Here is a 24,313-nt window from a genome sequence, read left to right as displayed (position 1 = left end):
TCAACTTGCCATTATAATGTGTAAATCCAATTCAGTTCTCTGTGTAAAATAATTAACTTGGTACCAAGAGAGTTGAGGTGTGTGTAAAATCATAATATAGTTTGTACCATATCTGGCGAAGCAGCATAACTAAGTTAACTGTGATGGGAGGAAATAAACTAATAATTGTCAATGTTATTACTGACCAAGTTGCCCTTCATGTAAGTCTTAAAAACACTCAATATTTGGGTGTAAAAATATTGCATTAATATTATTTTGTTGCCAGTAGCAAAGCACAGGCATTTAGCTAGTGAACATCTTAATCGTGTTGCACTTGAGAGGGGCCTTGCTGTGTCAAATAGCATCAGCCAAGCTACATCGCGTTGCATCCGCGAAATACATATTGTAAACAGATTTGGTTGAGAACGACCCATTATTTTCCCGGGAAATACAATGCAATCGCATCTTCAAAGGATGAGGGGAGGGACAACGTAGAATTACCTCAAAAATGACAGATTGGGTTTCCTTGTCTTCAACAATCAGTTCAAATGTTTCATTCCATTCAGGATTTAGGTTGTCATCTATGACTTTTGTTTTGACCTTGAACATGGGGCGCACATACAGGGTCACGTAGGGATCAGATTTACCAATCAACTCCTTATTCTTCAGAGATGTTGCTTTTACTACAGTAACAGAAAGTTTTCCCTCAGGTTTAAGCTCCAGCTCACTGCAGAGAAAGTAAGTACAACAGTGGAAAATCAAAGAGTTAAAACTCAGTAAATGCCAACAGGATCTTAGACGTATACAAGGAAAGCTTCAAAAGAAATATGCAGAAAGGAGAACAATAAGAAATCCTTATAAGCTAGTCAAAGAAATCAAACCAAGAAATTATGTACTTGTGTCGGAATGTGTGTGCATAAAATGTTTTGCCGTATGAAATACATGTTGGATTGCGCAAAGAATATCTAGAGATGAGGAACAGCAAAGGCATTTCTGGGCCCCAGGCAGCCCAGGTCATGGCTCGGGACGTAGAAACAATTCCTTGCCTATATTTTAGATGATACCACGTTTGGCCCTGGGCGCAGCCCATTACCTTGCCTTCTGGCTGGGCCTTAAGCAGTCAGTCTGGGGTGTCCACAATTGCTGGCTACGCCGTTGAAGAACAGTACTTAGTGTCTATTACAGGGGGGTGCATTTGAATGAGAACGCTAGATGAAATGATGCTCCGAAATAAAATTTTAAGAACTTCATGGCTGTTGCCCAATCAAACTTACTGGATGGTAGCATGCTAATATATGGCCACACACACTGGATCGACTGAATAACAAATTCAGACTACTTCCTTCCCCTTAACAAATTATTATAACTTGCTTGGATAGTTATATCTCCTTTTTAATGTAGTCCTTCTACTTCCGCTAATAACATTTTTCCAATTAAGAGTTTTCTATTAATATACAGAAGATACCAATTACAACCGGCCTCTACAACAACATGATATCAAGAGCAATGACATGCAAGCGCCACCGTTGCATGATATCAAGACATTGAGGATGCACGCAGCCAAATTATTACAAAAAAGAGGGGGGGGGGGGGGGGGGGGCATGAGCAATGGTGATCCACGACAAGCAGCAACACCGACCATCCCTTGACAAGACATAGACTACGAGAATAGTTCTCACAAAAGCGACGCTTCCTTCCGGGAAGGGAACAACATGCAAGCGCCGCCGTTGCCGAATCCAACCATTTAAGGCCAGATAATGGGTTTTCACCTTGAAGATCAAGTCTGATCAAACTCCAAACAATGCCTTCAACAAGGGAACGGCGGAGAAACACTGCAAATGCCAGGTACAACCAATTATGGCCTGTTTGGCTACCTGCACCACTTTCTCGTTTCCGGTGAGCCTGGCTGAGTTGGCCTGGCTAGGTGAATACAGGGTAAAGGGTAAAAACCATGTTGTGCAGATTGTTTGGTTACCTGCATCCTCCTCAGACAGGCTGAGAAGAAATACACATGATTGTTTGGTCACAAGCATTTTCTCCTCAGATGCAACACGCTGCTGTTTGGTTACGCACGCACAGATGATTAATCTCGCCTCTTATCCACGTGGTGAACTTACCTAGAGCAGAAACAGGGTGCTGAAGAAAGAAAAGAAGGCCAGAAGGTGTGGCAGCCCTCGGATGCTCATCCAACGTTCACGAAACCGACTGGGCGCGAATCATTTTTCAACCCACCGACGCCCAGGTGTGACACGGATGTACAGTCAGTAGGGAGACATAGATCTACCCATCTACGACCATCGAAACAGAAAACGTGCAACAGGAAAGTCGTGTGAAACAGTAAGATGAAGCTAGTGGTCAAAGGAAATTTCAAACAGTCGACCGGGTGCAAAGATTTTGCCAAAATTCATTGGTTTTCATAACATGCCCACATGAACACGATTGTGTGCTATAATAGTGTTAGATAGTATATATATAGCCATGTAGCCTTTTGTCTTTACCCCATTGTATAAGGGGTTTTCTGCATATTTCCTGCACCTGTACATGTATATATACTGGCCTATGGCCCCATGGGAATACAAGTTGCATATTTCCTAACATGGTTTTAGAGCCCTAGGGTTTTTTTCGCATGCGCAACTCGTGCTCTCCGATCCAATCTCATCTCGCACTCGTGCTCTCCGATCCAATCTCATCTTGCACGCCGCTGCCTTCTCTCACCGGCCGGCCGTCGCTGTCTTCCCCACCCACGTGCCTCTTGCGAAGCCACTGCTCCTCCTTCCAACCTGCTGGGCTGCTGCATACACCAGGGACGTGGCCTGCTGCTGCTCCACCCCATCTGCCGCTGCATATCCCCAACACATGGTCTTCTGCTGCTCCTCCACAGCTGCCAGCCGTCCACGACTGTCCCGTGGTCTGAGTCAGGGTTGCCTCATCGCTGCTGCTGCCTATCGGATCCAGCCGCCACTTCCAGCCCGCGTTGGATCCAGTCGTCAGCTGCCGACCGCCAGCCCTGCTGGTTGCGTCGGTAGCTCGTCCCGAGCCGTGCTGCTACTGCCAGGAGTTTCCCATCTCGAGCACTCCCGTCAGCTACCGAATTCCTGCCGCCTGATTTGTTCCCCGGACTACATCAGGATTCTTTTCGTAGCTGCAGCCTGTTGATCTGTACAAAAAAAAAGGCATGGTGTCTCTCGCCCACTCTGAGGTGATTCCTGACGGTGTTTTCAGTGTTCGCTATACTGACCCGTCTCACACATGTGCCTTTCCTCGGTGCTTGGTGCTCGTCCGTCTGTGCTATCGTCCCCTGTGGCGACTCGCACATGATGATTGTCGCTCTACATCGACTCCTTCTGCGACTTTCATCGGTGATCATCGTTCTACACCGGCTCCTCTCGCGGCCCCCACCGGCTGTGTTGGTGCATATGACTCTATTGACCCGCGCCTTCCTTTGGCGCTTGGGGCTTGTCTGCATGTGCCCTCGTCTCCTTCACCGGCCTCTACGGATGATGTTGGTTCTGCTACGTCGCCTCCTCTGGCGGCTTCCACAGGTGGTGGTGGGCCTGGTGGCCGCTCCTCTCCCAGTGGTACTGTGTCGCTTACTTTAGCTATGTACTTCACCGAGCAGGAGATTGTGGGACTTCATGGTCTGCTGACCGCCTCCGGCTCTTCATTGTCGGGTGCATCTACGTCGACCTCTTCAGTTGAGCTCCTGACCGAGCAGGAGATTATGCGCCTTCGGTAGCGTTCAAGAGATCCATCGAAGCGAGTCTTAACTTTGTAGACCCACTTACAAGTGATTAGACGAACACCGGGAGGAAGAGAAACAAGATCCCAAGTGCCAGTGCGCTCAAGAGCAGCAAGCTCCTCTGCTATCGCAAACTGCCATTCAGGATGAACAACAGCTTGACGATAAGAAGTCGGCTCGAGAACAGTAGCACTAGCACTTGGAAAATCAAGACGATCAACAGGCGGAAGCGGACGAGGACGTAAGCCATAAGTAGGCTGAGAGGTGGAAGATGGCACATCAGTAGACGCGTCAGTAGACGCATCAGTAGACGCATCAACAGGACGCGAACGACGAGTATAATACCGAGGAAAAGATGGAAAAATACGTGGAGGAATCGCTGAAGTAGACTCAGGGGATGGAGATGAAGGAGTCACCGGGGATGAAGGTGGAGAATCCGGTGACATGCGAGGTGAGGAAACCATGGGCGATGGTGATGGCGAATCGATAATAGGCGGAGAAGCAGGGGTAGCACGATGGATAGACAAGGGCTGAGCGGGAGTGATAGGTGTGTCGGGAAAAGTGATTACGATGAGACTTTTGCTCCTGTGGCCCATATGACCACTATTCGCACACTTCTTGCCGTGGCCTCTGTTCGTCATTGGTCTGTGTCTCAGCTTGATGTTAAGAATGCCTTTCTTAATGGTGAGTTGCGTGAGGAGGTTTTCATGCAACCCCCACCTAGGTATTTTGTTCCTAATGGCATGGTATGTCGTCTCCGTCGCTCTCTCTATGGCCTTAAGCAAGCCCCTCGCGCCTGGTTTGAGCATTTTGCCTCTGTGGTGACTGCCGCTGGTTTTTCAGTGAGTGCTCATGATCCAACGTTGTTTGTACACCTTTCAGCTCGTGGTCGGACTCTTCTTCTCTATGTCGATGACATGATCATCACTGGTGACGACCCCGAGTATATTGCCTTTGTGAAGGCCCGTCTTAGTGAGGAGTTTCTTATGTCTGATCTTGGCCCTCTTCGGTACTTTCTTGGGATATTAGTCTCTTCTACCTCTGATGGCTTTTCTATTTCCCAGGAAAAGTATATCCAGGATCTTCTTGCTCGTGTTGCACTTACTGATGAGCGCATTGTTGAGACTCCCATGGAGCTCAATGTTCACCTCCGTGATACTGATGGTGACCCCTTGTCTGATCCGATGCGTTATCGTCATCTTGTTGGGAGTCTTGTCTATCTAGCGGTCACTCCTCCGGATATCTCTTATCCAGTCCATATTTTGAGTCAGTTTGTCTTTGCTCCCACTTCAGTCCACGACAGTCACCTTCTTCGTGTTCTTCGATATCTTCGTGGAACGATCTCTCACCGTCTGTTCTTTCCTCGCCCCAGTTCATTGCAGCTTCAGGCCTTTTCAGATGCTACGTGGGGTAGTGATCCCTCATATCGCCGTTCACTTTCTGCTTACTGTGTTTTCCTTGGTGGTTCTCTCATTGCCTGGAAGACGAAGAAACAGACCGCAGTTGCCCATTTGAGTGCAGAGGCTGAGTTGCGAGCTATGGCTCTCTTGACGGCAGAGGTGACTTGGTTACGGTGGTTACTTCACGACTTTGGTGTTTCTGTCACTACACCTACTCTGCTATTGTCTGATAGTACAGGTACTATTAGCATTGCGCGCGACCCTGTGAAGCATGAGCTCACCAAGCATATTGGTGTTGATGCTTTTTATGTGCGCGCTGGTGTGCAGGATCAGGTTATTGCTCTTCAGTATATGCCTTCTGAGTTACAGTTGGCGGATTTCTCTACGAAGGCCCAGACTAGAGCACAACATGGCTTCTATCTCTCCAAACTCTTCATCCACCAGGAGTTTGAGGGGGGGTGTTAGAGTAGTATATATATAGCCATGTAGCCTTTTGTCTTTACCCCATTGTATAAGGGGTTTTCTGCATATTTCCTGCACCTTTACATGTATATATACTGGCCTATGGCCCCATGGGAATACAAGTTGCATATTTCCTAACAAATAGGATAAATCTACTCGTCTACAATCGTTAAAACATAAAACATGCAACACGAAAGTCGTGTGAAACAGCAAGATGAAGCTAGTGGTCAAAGGGAATTTCAAATGGTCGACCGGATGCGAACATTTTGCGAAAATTCGTCTAAAAACCTCCAAACATTAGCATCAAATTCAAGATATACAGGTCATGAAATTAGGAACCGGTCGTCTGAATGGAACTACAACGTCGATGTGCATCTTTTTCGTGGAGAGCTTATTCCGACTCGAAGCACTGTTGCGCAGATCAGAAGGTATCATGTCAAGGTGATTAGGGAGGTGAGTGGAACAAAAACACATGCTTTTGCACGTACAGGCTAGCACGGCCAGAGCCACCACGTGCGCTCGAGCTGCATCGCTCGGGCCTGACTCACTGGCAGAGCAGATCGACTAGGTGAATGTCCACTTCTTTGGTTCAATTGATGTCATACATCTCAGGCAATTCTCAATGCACTGATTTATTCGTTAAGTTTGGAGGCATCTGAAGCGCAAACTATTTGGTTTTCTCCTGTTGAATAGCCAAACGCTTGCGAAGTTCTTCAGTGATGTCGGCGTTCTGGAAACCGGGGTACCCAGACTTGCCTGCCTGCGGCCCACCGCGTGGCTCCATCGACGGCCTGGTACGGCCCATCTTCAGCACCAACAACACAAGACCCTCGCGAGGGGCCAAGCCTCGCGAGGCGAACAACACCAAGACCTCCAGAAGGAGCGGCCTCCTTAGGCTGGCTCCTGAGGAGCGGAGATTTCTATGCAAGCCCTCACCTCGTGAGGTTTGGATGACGCAAGCCATGACGACCAAGGCCAGGCTGGCGCCAGCGGGCGCAGTACAGCAGGTTTCCTCTTTGGTGCTAAAGAGGCAAGCGCGGGCGCGGAGTCCCAATGCATCAACCAAAGGTTTCCATTTCCATGCTACAAGACCAAGACTGCCAGGACGGCGGGACGGAGGTCATCGCTGAGCCCACCACAGCGTCACGACTTGAAGCTTTGCAGGCGAAGACTACCTTTTGTCAGGATAAAATGTACTAGTTGTCTCCCTTCGAATTTGGCCGTTGTGGGATCCCTTCCCGCCTTCATTTGGAAAGAGGACAAAGGCCACTATAAGTATAGCCTAGCCACCACCATAGAGGCATCCGGATCCAGTTTATCCGCACCCTCACCAGCTCACTCAAACACAAGAACACACCTTCTGAGGTTGTTCTTCCACTGTACTAGTTCATCCTGTACGTCCGCGCAGTTCCTCTGGAGCTGTTTCCGCGAGGTTGTGGGTGGAAGATGGGATCACACCAACTTCCCCGCCCTCTTCGCCGAACTTCAGGCATTACCACCCGCATTGCGCCACATTAGGTGGCTGACCATCGGGGTGCTAGCCTGGACGCTGTGGACTATTAGGAATAAACTTGTGATTCAGCATGTCCCTCTTCGTCGCCCTACTGACGCTTTGTTCAAATGGTCTGGTTACTTGCAGCTTTGGCGGCCGTTTAGCCGCCCCAGGGAGAGAGACGCCATCACCTCCATCATCACCCAGCTTCGCGTGATGTCTCTCCGGATGGCTCCACCGCTCCCCCCACCACCACCAGAGCTGGATTAGATCCTCTACCTCGCCGCCGCCACCGCCGTTTATGTGTTGTGCGTGCTCTTTTCTTTGTTGGGCTTGTTGTGCTGTGCCCACAGCTGAACCTTGGGTAGTGTTCGTGTGCGTGTTTGTTGGACCTTGCCTGTGGTGGCGTTGTGTTTGTGTGTAACTTGTTGACTTTGTGCTCGATGGTTTGCTTTATTTATAAAGAGGGGCGAAAGCCTTTTTCGGTACTAGTTCATCCTCAGCCCACCTCGAGGATAATCAACCACAAAGCAGGAGTAGGGTTTTACACCGCAAGGTGGCCCGAACCTGGGTAAACTGTCGTGTCTCATTTACTTCCAGTTCATCGAGCTAGGCCGTGAGATCGACGAGTTGGCAGACTGGGAGGTTGAGTTCTTCGCACGCACCCCAGAGTTCAAATCTATCTTGGGTCTGCGGAGCCCCGAATCCGACATTTGGCGCCCCAGGTAGGGGTGCGTCGGAGCCTCTCTTCCTCCGGTCGACTCGCCACCGCTCCGCCGTTCTCATGGCTGACGCTCCTCGATCTCACGCTGAGCACTGGGCCGCTCGGCCTGCCCGAGCGGTGCCCTCCGCCCAAGAAGACCTCCACCCCGCGCTCCTCGCAGCCCGCACGCCGCCCAGCATCGTTGGATGTGGGCGGCACGAGCCGCCACCGCCCGCTCCCGCGCTGCGCCGCAACCGCGCCACCACGCGATCTTCGAGCTATGCCGCGGCAACAGCACTACACACCCGTCGAAAGCAGGCGAACACGCGAGCCACGCTCATCGTGACGCGGGAGCTGCTGCGATGCAGGCTGGCGGAAGGCGGCCACGACGCCCTGCTGGAGCAGGTCGCCGAGCTCCTCGATGTCGCCTGCAGGGGCGCAGCACCTTTCTGCACCCTGCCTACGTCGCAAGCGGTGCCGGGGGCACGTGCCGGCCCCCGCTACGCCCGCGCGCCCTTCCTCGAGGGGCCCAGAGGACCTCACGGCACCGACCTGGCCCGCGACGCCGCTCATCCTACCCGGGACACATTACTTCCGGGTGTGGCGACGCCGGACGGCCCCTCCTGGGGCCGCGCCGAGATGCCACCCTACGGTCGCCGTGGCCTGGCGCCAAGCCTGGCAAGCAACGACGCGGGACTTGCTGTACGCACCAGGAAGAAGCCCTTGCCCGTTTCCCTCGCCAGCCTGGGCATCTTGGCCGCGCTAGGCCGAGGCTCTTTGCGAGCCACCACGGAACTTCACCGACGTCTTCAACGACAACAGTCACCGGGTACAGCCAATATCTCAGGGGCACGATTACGCTAACTATGGACCGCAGGTGAACCAAGCCACGACAGCAGCCGCGGACCTCGGGACGATGGCCCCGCTGCAGGCGGGCGCGATGCACTAGGAGCCGCGCGGGGGGAGCCCGGCGCCAGGGCCTACCCCGCGCTGCATGGAGCGAGGCGCCGCCACGACGGCGGCGCACGCCGCACGAAGGTAGGCCCCCACGCCGGGGAAGGCACCGGCGAGCCCTTCCCCCAGCGGCTGGGGCCTGAGATCGCCGGGGCACCGCTAGTGTCCCCCTTGCCCCTTGGTCTCGTCCTGGTTTCCGGACGCCCCAACGGTGGTCGAGGGAGGCGCAGGGCTGGGCCCTTGGCAGGCGCCGGGGGAGCCCGTGAAGATCTCCGCTCGTGACACACATAATAATGAGTTGGGGCTGTACACGCCCCGGAGTCTCCTGAGCGGCGCCCTCGAGCCTCACGGGGGCTCCCACCCACGTCCAAGTGGAAGCACCATGCTCCGCGCTGGCCGTCGACACTGTCCCCCAATGACTATGCCCACGCCCAATGGAAGCACTTAGCTCCGCACTGGTGAGAAGACTAGTTAGGTGCCGGACACGGCTGTTTGCTTTCGCCCTCTTTCCGTAACCCAATTTGCCATCTTTTTGAATGAGATTCGGAGTTTCATGTGCTTATCAAAGGAAAACGGGGGGGGGGGGGGGGGGGGATTTTTCTTTGTTCGCGGTGTTTTCTTGCCTTTTGGTATGTGTTTTAAGGTAAGGTTCACGCCTGCTACCCCCCTCCCCCCTGCGAGCGCCCCCCGAGCGGGGGCTGGGCGTGGTATACGCGCATCGAGCGCGCTCGGGCTAGCCCAAGCGGCGCCGAGGCCCCCTTGGGGTCAGGCATGCGACTGCCGCAAAATCACCGCGCGCACACCTTGCCGTAATCCGGCAATCGGCTCCTCGCGAGGCCCTCTTGGGCGGGCCAGCAGGCTCCTCAAGAGGCTTAAACCCTCGCGAGCCCCCGGAGGGCCCGCCTCGGGAGAAGGGTGCTTCCGCGACACCAGGACCCGCTCAAGACCTACGGAACCAAAGATAAGTCGCAACAGTTACTTTGGTCGGGAGCCTCCAGGCTCACGACGGCACGTCCCAGATTCTATCTCAAAAGCATATCATCATTTCATATGTTATGAGGGCCCCCCCCTCCAAAAATGCTTTCACGCCCTGCAGGGCCGTATCCGAAAATTTTGGTATACAGGTCAGGACAGGAAGGGAAATGTAGGCCTAGCTAGATGCGTTGTCGTCGGTGTCGCCGCCTTCATCATCACCATCTGCACTGTCTCCTTCGGCTGCGAGCACGACCATGTCGTTCTCGGGAGCGAACTCCGCCACCAGGTCGTCCACATGGTCATTCACCCAGTCCGCCAGACTGCCCTGGATGACCGTGGGCACGGGGGCTATCGCGGCGTTGAAGTCGAAGTCGGGGTCAAGGCTAAGGAGGTGGCTAAAGACGCGCGAGAACGCGTGCCCAAGAAGTCCCGGGCTTCTCTCCTCGACAAGCTGGCGAGCCCTCGTGGCCCGATCTTCCAGGCGCGTCACGACTTGAGTGAAGTGGAGGTGGCCGGCCTCATCGTCTTCGTGTGGGTGAGAGATGCTCTCTTCACAGATGGCACCTAAGGCCCGGTTGGCCCTGGTCCTGAGGTCCTGAAGCATCGAGGAACGCTCGTGCTGCATCGTTCGACTGCGATTTGCTTCGTTCGTGGTCTTCTCCGCAAGAGACGTGACATCAGCGACTTGCTGCTGGAGTGAGGACAAGTCGGCTTGGGTGGAGGCCAGGGCCTCCTTGGCGGCCATCTCACGCTGCTCCGCCGCGGCCAACTTCGCCCGGAGGGCGTCGGTCCTGCCCTGCAGCTCGGCCTGCTACAGTTCGAAGCGGGTCTCCTGGAGCCCCGATTCCCGTCAATGCTCGTCAGCAAGAGCCACGCGAATCTTCACCACCTTTTGGTTAACCTCCTGCTGGATCCTGGCTACCCGAGCGGCAACGGCATCCTCAGCCGCAGCTGCTTGGTGCTCCCTCACCTCCAGTCGCTCAAGCTCCAGGTTGTGCTCCAAAAGACCGCAAGCGCCAGCGCGTCCTCGCGTGCCTGGACCTCCTTCTCATCGGAGGGGGCCTCGTTCGGCGGTGCCGCCAGGGTGGACCTGCCGCTCAAGGGCGGCGTTTGAAGCCCGAAGCTCCCTCTCCCTCTCCTCGGCCGCCTCACAACGGCAGTCGGCGGCCCTGGCTTCCTCCTGAGCGCGGGCGCAAGCCTCGCGAGAAGCTGCGAGGGATATCGCGGCGTCTGCACGGGCGTGCTCATGCTGCAGATGCCCGAGGTTGATGGCGACCTTCAGCTGGTGCCACTCGCGCGCCAGGCGGAGGCCCTCCGCCTCAAGGCGGGCGTCGACGTCGGCAAGCTCTCCACCAAGCCGACCCAACGCGCTCATTGCCTCCTGGAAAAGATCATGGCGAACGGAGCTGCGCCCGCGCGCGAGCTCCAGCGCACGACCGGGCCCCTCCTCACCAGGGGCTGCCATAGAGGCGTGGGACGACTCGCTCGCCTTGGGCGGGGGGCTGGACGCCGGTGCTCCTTCAACCGATCCCCGGGCCTTGGCGGAGGCGCTACACATCTCAGCCTCGCCTCTCGAGGATGACGTCGATGTTGGGGCAACCCAGCTACCAACAAGCATCAACGGAGGAGCTCTCGGGACGCCCCCTGCACCCCAGAGGTAGTCGCGAAGGAAGGGTCCTGGGATTGCAGGCTCATGGCTCTCCAGCGGCGCCCCTGCCTCGCGGGCTGGTCCCTTGCCTCGCGCGGATGACTCTCGTGAGGGGCCTGGAATCGAGAGCGGACCAAGGGCCTCCGGAGGTCGCTCCCCAGGAGGTTTCGCCGCCACAGCCGAAGGGATCCTGAGGAGCCAGGGTCAGGAAAGGATGCGACACGCGGAGAACCACAAAGATAAGGCACTTACTCATCTATGGCTATGTACTTTCTCTGTTTCAGGGGCCGGTAGGCGTCACCACTGCAGCTCCAGAGCCCTTTCCTCTTGCGGAGCGCTCCAAGGTTCAGACGAAGCGAGCCGAGGGTCGGAGCACGACCCTTGGCGGCTGGGTTGCGCACCGCCATCTCAGGAGTGTTTGTCGAAGCTTCGGGGGCAGCCGCCTCAGGAGCACCGGGCCGCACCTGCTCATCAGCCGCCACCTCGGGAGCACTCCCCAGAGCTTCAGCGGCAGCCGCCTCAGGAGCGCCGGGCAACGCCAGCTCGCCAGCGACCACCTCAGGAGCACTCGCCGGAACTTCAGGGGCGACTATCTCGGGGGGTGCCTGACGGCATCCGCTCCCCAGCGGCTGCCCCAGGAGTACCCGGCGGCATTCGCCCCCCTGCAACCACATCCGGGGCACACGCCACAGGATCGGCAAGCACAGGGGCCACCATGATGGGATTCTCGCGAGGCCCCTCAAGGCTCGCTGGGCGCAGCCCCCACGCGTCGAAGCAAGGCATCTGCTTCGCGAAGGCCTCCCCGTTCGAGCATTGGTACAGGAGGCACTTGTCAGCCGGGAGCGCTGCAGGCGCCGGGTCGCCCGTCAGAGCTAAAGCACCGTCTGCAGCGTCTTGGAGGGAAGCGAGGGCACCTGAAGCCTCATGGGGTCTTTGAAGCCGGCAAAGGCCCGCATGGGGCGAGAGTGGCGCTGAAGCAGGGCGATGCGCCGCCGGACGAACTCCCTCACCACCATCGGCGCCGTCACCCCCGCCTTCTTCAACTCGGCCAACCTGGACCAGACACGGGCGAGCCGCCGGTCAACGACCTTCGCATGCCCCCAACCAGAGCTCGGCTCCGCCGGCCCCCGCAGAAGCTGGAGAAGGGGGTTGTACGTGGCGGCGTTCACATACACCCACTGCTCCCGGAATCCCGTCGCATCCGGACGAAGCGTGAAGTCGATGCCGGAGCCAGCCGGAGCCGCCACCGCCCGAAACGACACGCATCCCGAGCATTGTATGATGTCGACCAGATGAAGCAAGAAGAAATGGCGGAACAAGGCCACAATGGGGCGACGCCCACGATGGCCTCGCATAGGAACACAAAAGCGGCAAGGAGCACAATGGACCCGGGGTCTAGATGCAGCGCGTGGATCTTGTAATGCGAGAGCACGGCACTGAAGAAATTAGAGAAAGAGGGGACCAAGCCGGCCAGGAGGGCATGAAGGTGAATGGGGATCTCGGTGGCCGTCATGTCGATCTAGGCCCGCGAAGCAGGCCAAACCACCGTCGCCTTCCACTCATTGGAGTCGGCGGCAAGGGTCAGCCGAACCTTGTCCAATCCCTCCTGATTGATCACCGACGACCGGCCAAGCGCGGGCTCAAAGCCCGGAGGGGATTCGGCGGGCGCGCGAGTCTTTCCCCTCTTCTTCGACCTCGGAGCCATGGCGGCGGAGGCGGATTAGCGCCGGCGCAGAATCTGGAACGGGAGGAGCAAGCTCACAGGGAAGGAACAAGCAGAGGACAGGCGCAGCGGGCAATGTTGGCTGAGCCGCGCTCGCAACAGGCAGCCGTCAAGTCAAGTGGTTGCCGAGGCTGCGTGGGGAGGTGGAGACGCCCACATCCCGTCAAGCGCCACGCGTCAACCGGGGCCGCAGGCGGTTGGGGCCCGCAGCGCTTCGCCCTTGCCCTTTGGCTTCGCCTCGAAGCCAAGTCCGAGCGCGCCTTGGGCCCGGGGGCTACTGTCGGCGTTCTGGGAACCGGGGTACCCACACTTGCCTGCCTGCAGCCCACCGCATGGCTCCATTGACGGCCTGGTACGGCCCATCTTCAGCACCAACAACACAAGACCCTCGCGAGGGACCAAGCCTCGCGAGGCGGACGACGCCAAGACCTCCAGAAGGAGCGGCCTCCTTAGGCTGACTCCTGAGGAGCGGAGATTTCTATGCAAGCCCTCACCTCGTGAGGTTCGGATGACGCAAGCCATGACGACCAAGGCCAGGCGGGCGCCAGCGGGCGCAGTACAGCAGGTTTCCTCTTTGGTGCTAAAGAGGCAAGCGCAGGCGCGGAGTCCCGAGGCATCAACCAAAGGTTTCCATTTCCATGCTACAAGACCAAGACCGCCAGGACGGCAGGACGAAGGTCATCGCCGAGCCCAACACGGCGTCATGACATGAAGCTTTGCAGGAGAAGACTACCTTTTGTCAGGATAAGATGTACTAGTTGTCTCCCTTCGAATTTGGCCGTTGTGGGATCCCTTCCCGCCTTCATTTGGGAAGAGGACAAAGGCCACTATAAGTATAGCCTAGCCACCACCATAGAGAGGCATCCGGATCCAGTTTATACGCACCCTCACCAGCTCACTCAAACACACGAACACTCCTCCTGAGGTTGTTCTTCCACTGTACTAGTTCATCCTGTACGTCCGCGCAGTTCCTCTGGAGCTGTTTCCGCGAGGTTGTGGGTGGAAGATGGGATCACACCAACTTCCCCGCCCTCTTCGCCGAACTTCAGGCATTACCACCCGTGTTGCGCCACATTAGGTGGCTGACCATCGGGGTGCTAGCCTGGACGCTGTGGACTATTAGGAATAAACTTGTGATTCAGCATGTCCTTCTTCGTTGCCCTACTGACGCTTTGTTCAAATGGTCTGGTTACTTGCAGCTTTGGCGGCCGCTTAGCCGCCCCAGGGAGAGAGACGCCATCACCTCCATCATCACCCAGCTTCGCGTGATGTCTCTCCGGATGGCTCCACCGCTCCCCCCACCACGGCGTCACGACTTGAAGCTTTGCAGGCGAAGACTACCTTTTGTCAGGATAAAATGTACTAGTTGTCTCCCTTCGAATTTGGCCGTTGTGGGATCCCTTCCCGCCTTCATTTGGGAAGAGGACCAAGGCCACTATAAGTATAGCCTAGCCACCACCATAGAGAGGATCCGGATTCAGTCAATCCACACCCTCACCAGCTCACTCAAACACAAGAACACACCTCCTGAGGTTGTTCTTCCACTGTACTAGTTCATCCTCAGCCCACCTCGAGGCTAATCCACCACAAAGCAGGAATAGGGTTTTACACCGCAAGGTGGCCCGAACCTGGGTAAACTGCCATGTCCCATTTACTTCCAGTTCATCGAGCTAGGCCGTGAGATCGACAAGTTGGCAGACTGGGGAGGTTGAGTTCTTCGCACGCACCCTAGAGTTCGAATCTATCTTGGGTCTGCGGAGCCTCGAATCCGACAAGTGAGAGGCCTAGTGGTGGTGTCCTGTTTCGGTGCTTCGGTTAATGTTTGAGGAGCTTCAGTCACTGGAGCCTTCTGATTTTGACCCGGTGGCACTGAAGGGGAGGCTCGATTCGGTCCAAAACTCTTGAGCACATCGGCCATAGTTGCCAACTGTTGATTCAGGACAGAGATGGCGGCTTGCACGCCCGTCACCACTTTGGCAATGGCGTCCTGCTTGAGATGGATAGCATGGACATCCTTGCGCAGATCCTCCATGTCACCTTTAAGTTATGTCGTGTCTTCTCGATTTTGCAACACATCGCCGTTCATAGCAAGCAAATCAGGTATGTCACCTTCATCCACACACATCTTCGCGCGCCCCATCCTAATCCCGGAGTGTCAGAGGAATTTTACAAATGGTTACAGAAACCCGATCTGAAGCTCTGGACCCTTCGGGCACCGATGAATCTCGCCACCACTGTGCAACACCACCCGCTGTAGGACCAGGGATTTTAGCACCGAAACGATGTGTTCCGGCAACCAGTCCTGCACCATGAGCTATTGCTGAATGGGTCTACCGCCGCCAGCGCCGCCAACACCACCGCCCGCACCCCTACCAACACCGCCGCAAGAGAGGGTGCGGAGGGTGGGAAATTACTTGCCTCACGCAGAACACTACGCCACCGAGGAGCGACCAGGCTCATGATACCAATTGTCACGCCCCATAACTAGATCGAGGTCGACTTGGGGGAAAGCTAGGGTTCGTAACTTGAGCACGAGAGTATAAGCATCAAATGGTATATGCTATATTAGTTGTAAAGTGTTTGGTAGAAAGAATTCTCAGAAATGGCATACAGTTACAAAGGAGAGGGCTGGTTTAAGAAGCTCAGCTGGCAAGGGAGCAAAGTAAATAGTGACGACAAGGTGAAACGATACAGTAAAGGTAAATAACGATTCGGTAGATGCGAGCAGGGCGAGCCATCAGATCTTATCGCGTTCTTCAATCCTAGCCGTCCACTTATTGAAGATTAGAACACCCAGAACTGAATGCCTTGCAGCCTGACACCCTCCGCCCCCTTCAACTGCGAGGCTTAACCCGGAAGCTGCCTCTGGAGGCGGCAAGGAGAGGAGATGGGGAGGGGGGGGGCGGCTGCCATCTAGGGTTTGCCCCCCAGCCCCAGGTCACCTGGAGGGGGGGGAGGGGGGGCTAATAGCTAGAAGCTAATATATCAAATATTTATACAGTTCCACATCCCAGGCTATCGTCTCATCTTTGTCCTAAGATCCCTCCCTCGTCCAGAGGTACAGGGGTCTCTGTCTGGCTCACCTCTGTCTTATCTTTCTCCAACCATGGTCCATAACAGAACTAAGGTTCATACGATACATACCACTGCAAAACTACCTGCCTATAAATATGTCACCTCCCACTGCAAAGCAGTTAGTTTTACACAACCTTGCAGTCGCAATTTCATCCATATGATTTTCCAGTGGCACACACAGTGTAGCTGGGGAGCAGGGATCCATTGACCTTCGCAGCAGTGAAATGAAGAAAACTCACCTTGTATCAACATTGACGCCAAGTGGAACAACAAGCCTGTGTGGCCACTGGAGCATGTCATTGACAATTGAATTGACAGTATCCTAATTGAACGAAGAAGAATCAGCTCTAACATAATTTGTTAGTAGAATCTCAATGTTCAAAAAAAATCAAGTCATCTTACATCAATCATATCAGAAAGTCCTGGAATAGCAGTCAGACTACCCCCAACAGCCTTCAATGTGTACTGTATTTTAGGCTCTGGCTGAAGCACAAAGAAACCCAATAAACAATTATACAGGAAATGCGCATCTTTGATAATGCAAAAGGTTCCACGCATCAGGAATGCCATTTATAACTTTTCTTGTGAAATGTTGTCGACACAAATATTACATCTAAAAACCTTTCAACTATAGCAGGAGCTTCATAGCATGAATCTGCGTTACCAAATCGTCTCATGGCAATGCCACCAGGATCAACACATAAGACTGGTGGTACCAAAGTTGCCATATAAAAAAACTGGCAGTGTCTAAACTGCTACCATGATATACTGCAAGAAATAGGTTCTCTTTGTGGGTTAAATGTTTTTTTTATCAGGGTGGGTCAAATGTTAAAGCCTTCCCAGGTTAAACTATGTTTTGGATCCATTCTGAGGTAAGCACTGGGACTATTGCTGCAGGGGAAACAAACTACTACCAATAAGTGCAAGGAAATGAAGCAAATAAATCTTCTCAAAGAAATTCCAATTTTATGTCATCTTAATTACGAAGCAGTCCACAGTTAATAAAAGAGTAGACACTCTGCTTTTGTTGTCCAGTGTGTAAGTTGAAAACTCATCTCAGTTAACATTATACTCTTTTTCTTCCTATCTTCAATTCAAAATCAGATGTTCTCTTGTGTGAAGCTACGAGTAAAAATATACTGAAGAAATTGCCAGTTTTTGTATATTTTTCTCGTACAAAAACTGCTTAGTAGTAGATACATGCCTCTGCGAGGAGAGCAACGACAACAGCAGAGATGCAGGGAATCTCTTCTGATAGTTGAAATACGACCCGAACAACGGTAAAGACCTGGAGATCCTTGAGCTGAGAGATGGTTCACAAAAAAGTATAATTAATAAGAACTCACTCCTACAAGGTTAACCACAGTAAAGACAGAGAGACAGTCAAAACCTGAATAGGCAGTGATGCAACTCGAGCATCAACAGCAAGGATTATGCTTGGATCACCACCCCAACGGAAATCTATATCCATTATGATTTGGCCTGGCTGAAGATTTTGGATACGGATGCCTTCACAACAAATAACAACGCATGGTATCTTTCAGTCATACTTATTTAGTACAGAAGCAACGAGATTAAAATTTAGCTTAGTGTGGTATGAGTAAACGTGGAACGTGAACTCATATAAATATAAACATGAAAGAAAAAATAAGGTCATTAACATCACAACTGGCTGGAATCAGAGTAATAATCTCAACTGAAGAACAACTAAAAATTACATCCCAAATGCACCAGTATCTCATACCAAGGTTTCTTAACATGGTCCCTCTTACATCCTCATTTCACATGAGAGGCAAGAGTATATAATAGATCTGAGCCGTTGATTCCATTAAGTAGTGGGTCTGAGTAACTCTTACCTTCTTACCTCCCATGTGGAAAGAGGAGGTAAGAGGGACCATGTTAAAATTGCTTTTACCGAGGTAACATTTTTCTTTGCTGACCATAAGTTAAGACGGGTGGAACAGCATTCTTGATTCAGGGCCTAGCGCAGCAAGTATGAAGGAAGGGGGGGGGGGGGGGGGGGGGGCAGTTTGTTACTGGATAGGGGACAAGCATCTATCTTGCCAAGAGTGAACTCAAGAGATTGTAGAGAGGTTTGAGGTAAGAAATGCGGTTGGTATATTTTATGAGTTTAATCATTTGAGGCAAAGAGGTAGCCTACAAGAGTACAAGTTGCGCAGAATTGCCTGAATTGCAGGCTGCCATCTTGAGGTGCAAACCTTATTACGACGACTGTTAAATTATATACCATGCATAGGTGTTAGGCAATCTCTCACCTTACCTCTCTAGCCCATTTTGTTAATATTCGGTTGTTGTGATTGACTATTCTTGCCTTGCAAGGCACCTTGTACAAGCTATACAAACATACGAGAGCTGGACGTCCCAAATCCCTTCTCCTTTGCATGGTATCGGCCACAGACTGGTCCTACCTCCAGCTATGCCTCTCCCGATCCAATCTCCCATGACCACCATGAACACCTCAGACGACTCAGTCTGCATGTAGAAACCGTTTCGTTTGGGTGGATCTCATGCCGCCGCAGCACCCCGACTCGCTAGTGGATCTCACGCCGCCGCAGCCTAGCCTCCCCCATTCCCTTTGGTTCCTCGCCGCCGCCAGAGACTGGTGCCAGAGGCAAGGCCGGGCCGCAACCAAGGAAGGTGGCGATGGGGAGCATGTTGTGCGCTCGGGGGTAGGCTCCTGGATCAATTGGGGCACTGCTTGGCTCGGCGGGTGGTGCCTGATCTAGATCAGGACACCTCCATTCCTTCCCCTGCTCTGGTGTGCTTCGTATGGATCTAGGTCGCAACACTTGCCGGTCCTCGATGCGAATGTTGCTGGATGTGGGGATGAGAAATCCCTCACCGGCACTGGTCAGCCGCGGCGGCGGGCACACCCAAGGGCGCTGTTTTTTCTCCATGGAGATGTTCGTCAGTTCTGCTACTACCTCCATCCCATCATTTGTCTCTCAGGTGAAAGCCCTAACTGCGGCGGGCAGTGACGGCGCCTTCGGAGTCGTTCTCTTCTTGAAGGCGCCGCCTTGGGAGATAGGTTGCTGGTGGACACCATTGGGTTGGCGTTGGTGGCAATCTGGATCAGGAGGTGGTGCGGTGTGGCATCTACCGCGTCAGTGACGCGGGTCCCGGCGGCCTGGCGCAGCGGGGTCTCGACGATGGACGTGTGTTGATGGACGCGCGCAAGGTCGTGGCGTTGTTTGGTGTCGTGGTGGCGTCGACGGCAGTTGCGCCTGGCAAGGTTAATGCATTGATCTCTCTAGAAATTGGGACGGCAGAAGATGGAGCGTGCGCATACGGTGCACGCTGAGGGTCTGCTAGAACGGTTCGTGATCTCTACTCGTCGTGGGGCGGCTTGGTGAGGCCACCGGATTAGATGGTGCGTGGTAAGGGCACATCATCAAACTAGTAGGTGTAGCGACTTTGATCCCCAGGAAGGTGGTTTTGGGTTGATCCATGTATTTATTTTGTCAAACTCTGTTGAATAATACAATAAAGATGGTTGTGTGCATCGCTCGATGCAGAGGCTAGGGGTTATCCTCCTTTTCAAAAACAAAAACCATGAACACCTCATTTACCATGGGTGTGCTGTCCTCGCTCGCTCGGCTCTACGCAACGACCGCGGCACTCTCCTCCGCCATGGTCCCGGCTACATCGTCGGCCTCACTCGCCGTCAATGTCCCCGACATCCTCTACCTTGAGGCCTCCACTTCTCGAAGTGGAGCATGCTCATCAACGTCCTTTTCGGCAAGTACGAGCTCACCAGTCATGTCTATGATGACACCCTGGCTGCCGAACTTCTCCAAGGTTGTATGGCCCCATCATCGAGGATGTCTTCGACATCATCATGGTGGAGAACCAACCGCCCATGAGGCATAACCTCCCATGAGGCATAACCGCCCATGAGGCATAGACGCTCATCCACAACCTCTTCCTAAATAAACCAGATAACCCACGCCTTCTAAGTCGAGGCGGAGTTGTGTGTTCTCACCCAAGGCAACCTCACCATCACCGCCTAGTGTCATCTCCTTAAGTCGTTCTATGAAACACTTCTAGACGTCAGGCAACCCATGACCGACCAGATGCTCGTGCTGGACTACCTATGTGGCCTCAACTCACGCTTTGCTGACGTCTCGACCCTTGTCACCGTTTAGGTTCCCTTCCCTACCTTCATGCAAACCAGGTCGCTCCTCCTGCTACGAGAGACACAGCTCCTCCACACCGGCTAGTCGGCACCACAAACAGCTCTCTACGCCAACTATGAGTATGGCGCCATTAGCGACTACAACAGCGACCGGAACTCCAGCACCGAAACCACCTTAAGAAAAAGACTGACAACGACAACTTATGTGGCAACAGTGGTGACCGCACCCCAGCAGCAGCAACCGATGCAACACCGACTCGCGCATCTCCCCGATGGGCGTTAGCCCCTAGCTCAACAATTGAGGTCGGCACAACCTCCCAAGGTATGTACACTAAGCCGTTCAGCTGACAATCGTAGATAAGCTCACTTCCTTTTCTCCTTTCTCCCCTCATGATCTCATCTCCTCTAATCCTCCCCTCCAGATGGATCCTTCTACTCAACCTACAACCTAAGGGCACCATTGTGGAGCCATGTTACAGTTATAGAGAAATCAGTTGTTGTTCCTAGCTTCTATACACTTTTTTGGAGAATTAAGAAAATAGTAAAACATATCCCCGTATTGGCGCTTTTCCAAAATGGTAAATTTACGTATCTGTATCGGCCCGATATTTATACACGTATCTGTATCGGTGCATTCTAGATACTAGAGAATCCGAAAAACAAAAAATGAGACCTTCGATCTTTGGCGAGACATTTCCAAGAGAGAATTTGTTGAACTTCAGAGATTTTATTCCTGGAGGTCGATAATCATCTAGCAGGGGTTCAACAGATTCCTTAACAACTGCAGTTGCAGCCTAAACCAAAAGAGAAACATAGTTAGTAGTACACACATGGCATATAGACATTACTGTAGAATAAAAAACAGAAAAAAACCTTAGGTGCACAGGAATACGGGGTTGTATTAAAACAAAGAATACAACCATTCGTCTTGATCAACACATTCATGCTATTTACCAGTGGCCAGAAGGAAACGGCTTAGGACACCATTTCACTTTGTGGAAACTATAAATAATTTGAAGTATATTATTTTGACATAGTATCCATACATACAAATATGATAATTGGTGTGACCAGCACCAAAGTTGAATCTCCAAACAACATTTAATAGGCTCTTAATAGCATAGAAGGCGCTATGTTCATGACCGTGATCATCAAGTCTAGGATGCAAAGATTGAATAAAGAAGGGATACTCTAAATGCCAAAATCATTTTGTTACACTCGGTAAATCTTCGCGGTGCAGCAACAAAAGTGAGAGAAAATTTCAAGCTGTTTTGTGCTAGTAATAGGAAGTTAGCAACATAATCAACATAACCAAAAAGAATATCAAACATACCCCATGAAATGCCAGGACTGGAATGCACAGAAAATTAAAGAACAACCAGTCTGTAGTTCAACAGCTTGCTGAAACAGCATACACTGAGGGACCGAAATTGCTATAAAGGGACATCACATGTCCGTTACTAGCAAGCAGGATTTTCCAATTGGCAAAGTATTTTATCATTTACGTTACTATAAATTTTCTTAAGAACCAAAAGAAAATCTTACTTGTGAAACAAAAGGCCAAAGTTTGCTGAGATGCTTGTTCAGCCATTTCACCTGTGGGAACAAAAAATGTAGGCAGAATATTCATTGATCATGTTGAGAAATGAAGTAAGCATGAACAGTTTCTCATAAACTCGCTGCGTGTACAAAATATACTAAGCAGAAGATGATAGAAGCTCCACCTCATAGAAATGTCCTCGTCTTTAGGCAAATTCAAACCAACAATTCTTGAGCTTTAAAATATTACCCCTTCATGTAATTACTGCATGTTAGCCTATCATGGCATTATTACTTTATTAAAAGTCTTTCTATTTGGGCATCATTGAGTGAGTCAGTGAGACGATCTAGCTGTCGATCCAGATACGTTTGATGTAAGATCCTTACGTTCCTTCTTTTTCTCCTCTTCTCGAGCTCCATCAAGAGATTTGATCATGTTCACTGGACGGATTTATTAGTGCCCTCATGGAGGCAGTAGCAAGGTCGGTTGTAGGCATGGAGGCAGTAGCAAGGTCGGTTGTAGGCATGGAGGCAGTAGCAAGGTCGGTTGTAGGCATGGAGGCACAGCGCACCATCAGCCACGGGCGGCAAGTGATGATGGCCTAAGAAAGGAGTGGATATTAGAGTGGGCAGGGCAGCACCGGCATGTGTAGGCATTGTACGAGACGCGGTATGGTAGTGCAAGGAGGTGGTGCGGTGCGGTCAAGGTTTTCGTGCCGCGGAGTCACGTCAAGTCACGATGCCTCCAGCTCAGTGATTAGCCTGATCTTGTCAGTGATTAGTCAACATTAATCGCCTGGTCACAGCCTTTTGCTGCACCGGCTCCGCGATTAGTCGGCATCTAGTGGGCGAGTAAAAAAGCTTGGGTGTGCACTCAGTCCCAGGTGGTGGGAGAGTTCTATGCAAATGCACAGAAGAGAAAGGGGGAGTGGTGAGGTGGTAGGAGGATGATGCCTCAGGGGGAGAAGATGGGCAAGGGATTGAAGAGGACTCGGAAGAGAAGGAGATCCAAAGATGCGGAAGAAGTGGAATTTGACAGGGCGCCCAAACCTTCAGTGATTCAGACATCTGACACCTTTTACAAAAAGGAGATTGAAACTCCGGCCTCTGCATCAATGTGATACTCCCTCTGTTCCATAATGTCGTGTGTATAGATTTTGAAAAGTCAAACTTTGACCAAGTTTATAGAGAAAACTATTTGTATCTACAGTACAAAATATATATAATATGGAACTACATGTTATGATGAATCTAATGATATATGTTTGGCATTCCATATTTGTGAGGTTTGACTTTCAAAACATCTGTATGCGCACGTTATGGAATGGAGGGAGTACATAATATCTAACAGGCTTCAATAGTAATTCATCGAGGTCACCAAACAAGAAAATCGTACCAGACCTGCCTAGGTCCACCTACACTTTGCTTCTCGAGATGCCTACATGTACATATAACTTAAGTGAAGAAAAAACCTTTCCAAGACAGACATGCCAAGTACTACAGTCTACCACTCGTGAATCCAGTGGTCAAGTCCGTGAATTCTAGTTTCTCTTGTATGTAGTAGTTAATAAACACGCGACTAAAATGGCACTAAAGACAATTCAGTTGAACTAGTGCTAACCTGCTCATACTGTGGGAAGGATATCCACTCGGGGAAATTTTCGCCGCAGAGCTTCTTGAGGTCCTCCCTGCCAAGAGACCCAAGGACCTTGATATCCGCAGCCTGTACATGTTCGCTTCACAAATAAATAAAAAGTCGCAACCGCAAAACGAGCTTCGCAGTACGCCTAGCAGTAACCGCGAGCAATCCAACTGGAGTGGCAAGAGGATTGAAGATGGCGCTGGCGCGCGTGAGCCCGACCGAACCTTGGCGACGCGCTTCCTGCTGCGCCGCTGCATCACGCGGCTCCACCCGGCCATGATCACGACGCCGACCACCAACCCCATCACCACCCCCGAGATGAACCCCATCGTCGAAGACACCTGAGAGACTTGGCCGCTCGCCCGCCGCCGGCTACCTCCTCTTCACCTGTGCTCTAGATTCGATCGAGGAATCGGGGTTTACGAGGGGTGGGGTGGGGGTGGGAGGTAATTGCGGCCGTCGGTGGTTGCTAATCAAGGATTATACGCTCGGAGCAGCGGTGACATGAGTCAACTTGTTGGAGAGGAAATGGATCGGTTTGATTAGGACAAACGGCAACTATCGCACGGAGTGACGAGGGCCGGTCCGCCGGAGCGGAATCCGAGGCTGCCTTTGCCCCTTTGTTACCGGAGGTCACCAAAGTAAGCATTAGTGTTTTCTAAAGACTGAAAAATGATGGAGCGCTCCGTTATAAAGAGCTAAAGTATTACCTTTATTCCGAATTATTTGTCTTAAATTTTTCTGGCAAGATATATCGGTAACTAAACAAATCTAAGATAATTAATTTGGGACAGTAAAAGTAGTAATCTCTACTCCCAATGAAGGA

At 52.4% G+C, this 24,313-nt stretch overlaps 1 protein-coding gene across 1 annotated transcript in view; it reads right to left on the bottom strand.

Annotated features, from left to right (window-relative positions):
* The window catches only part of LOC109761731 (calcium-dependent lipid-binding protein), a 34,869-nt gene extending 10,724 nt beyond the window's left edge, over nucleotides 1-24,145 (bottom strand). The window contains exons 1-9 of the mRNA XM_020320558.3: nucleotides 23,712-24,145; nucleotides 23,467-23,568; nucleotides 21,852-21,902; nucleotides 20,980-21,100; nucleotides 17,541-17,659; nucleotides 17,355-17,453; nucleotides 16,553-16,633; nucleotides 16,390-16,472; nucleotides 481-706 (exon numbers count right to left, since the gene is read on the bottom strand). Coding sequence (XP_020176147.1) covers nucleotides 481-706; nucleotides 16,390-16,472; nucleotides 16,553-16,633; nucleotides 17,355-17,453; nucleotides 17,541-17,659; nucleotides 20,980-21,100; nucleotides 21,852-21,902; nucleotides 23,467-23,568; nucleotides 23,712-23,816 — 987 coding nt within the window. The 5' untranslated portion in view covers nucleotides 23,817-24,145. The remainder of the gene's footprint in view (nucleotides 1-480; nucleotides 707-16,389; nucleotides 16,473-16,552; nucleotides 16,634-17,354; nucleotides 17,454-17,540; nucleotides 17,660-20,979; nucleotides 21,101-21,851; nucleotides 21,903-23,466; nucleotides 23,569-23,711) is intronic.
* Between the last annotated feature and the right edge of the window lie 168 nt (nucleotides 24,146-24,313).

The sequence above is a fragment of the Aegilops tauschii genome, chromosome 2 (genome assembly GCF_002575655.3).
Source record: "Aegilops tauschii subsp. strangulata cultivar AL8/78 chromosome 2, Aet v6.0, whole genome shotgun sequence".
Taxonomy (NCBI): domain Eukaryota; kingdom Viridiplantae; phylum Streptophyta; class Magnoliopsida; order Poales; family Poaceae; genus Aegilops; species Aegilops tauschii.
Note: the sequence above shows the minus strand (reverse complement) of the source record. Positions and strands in the feature narration are given on the sequence as shown.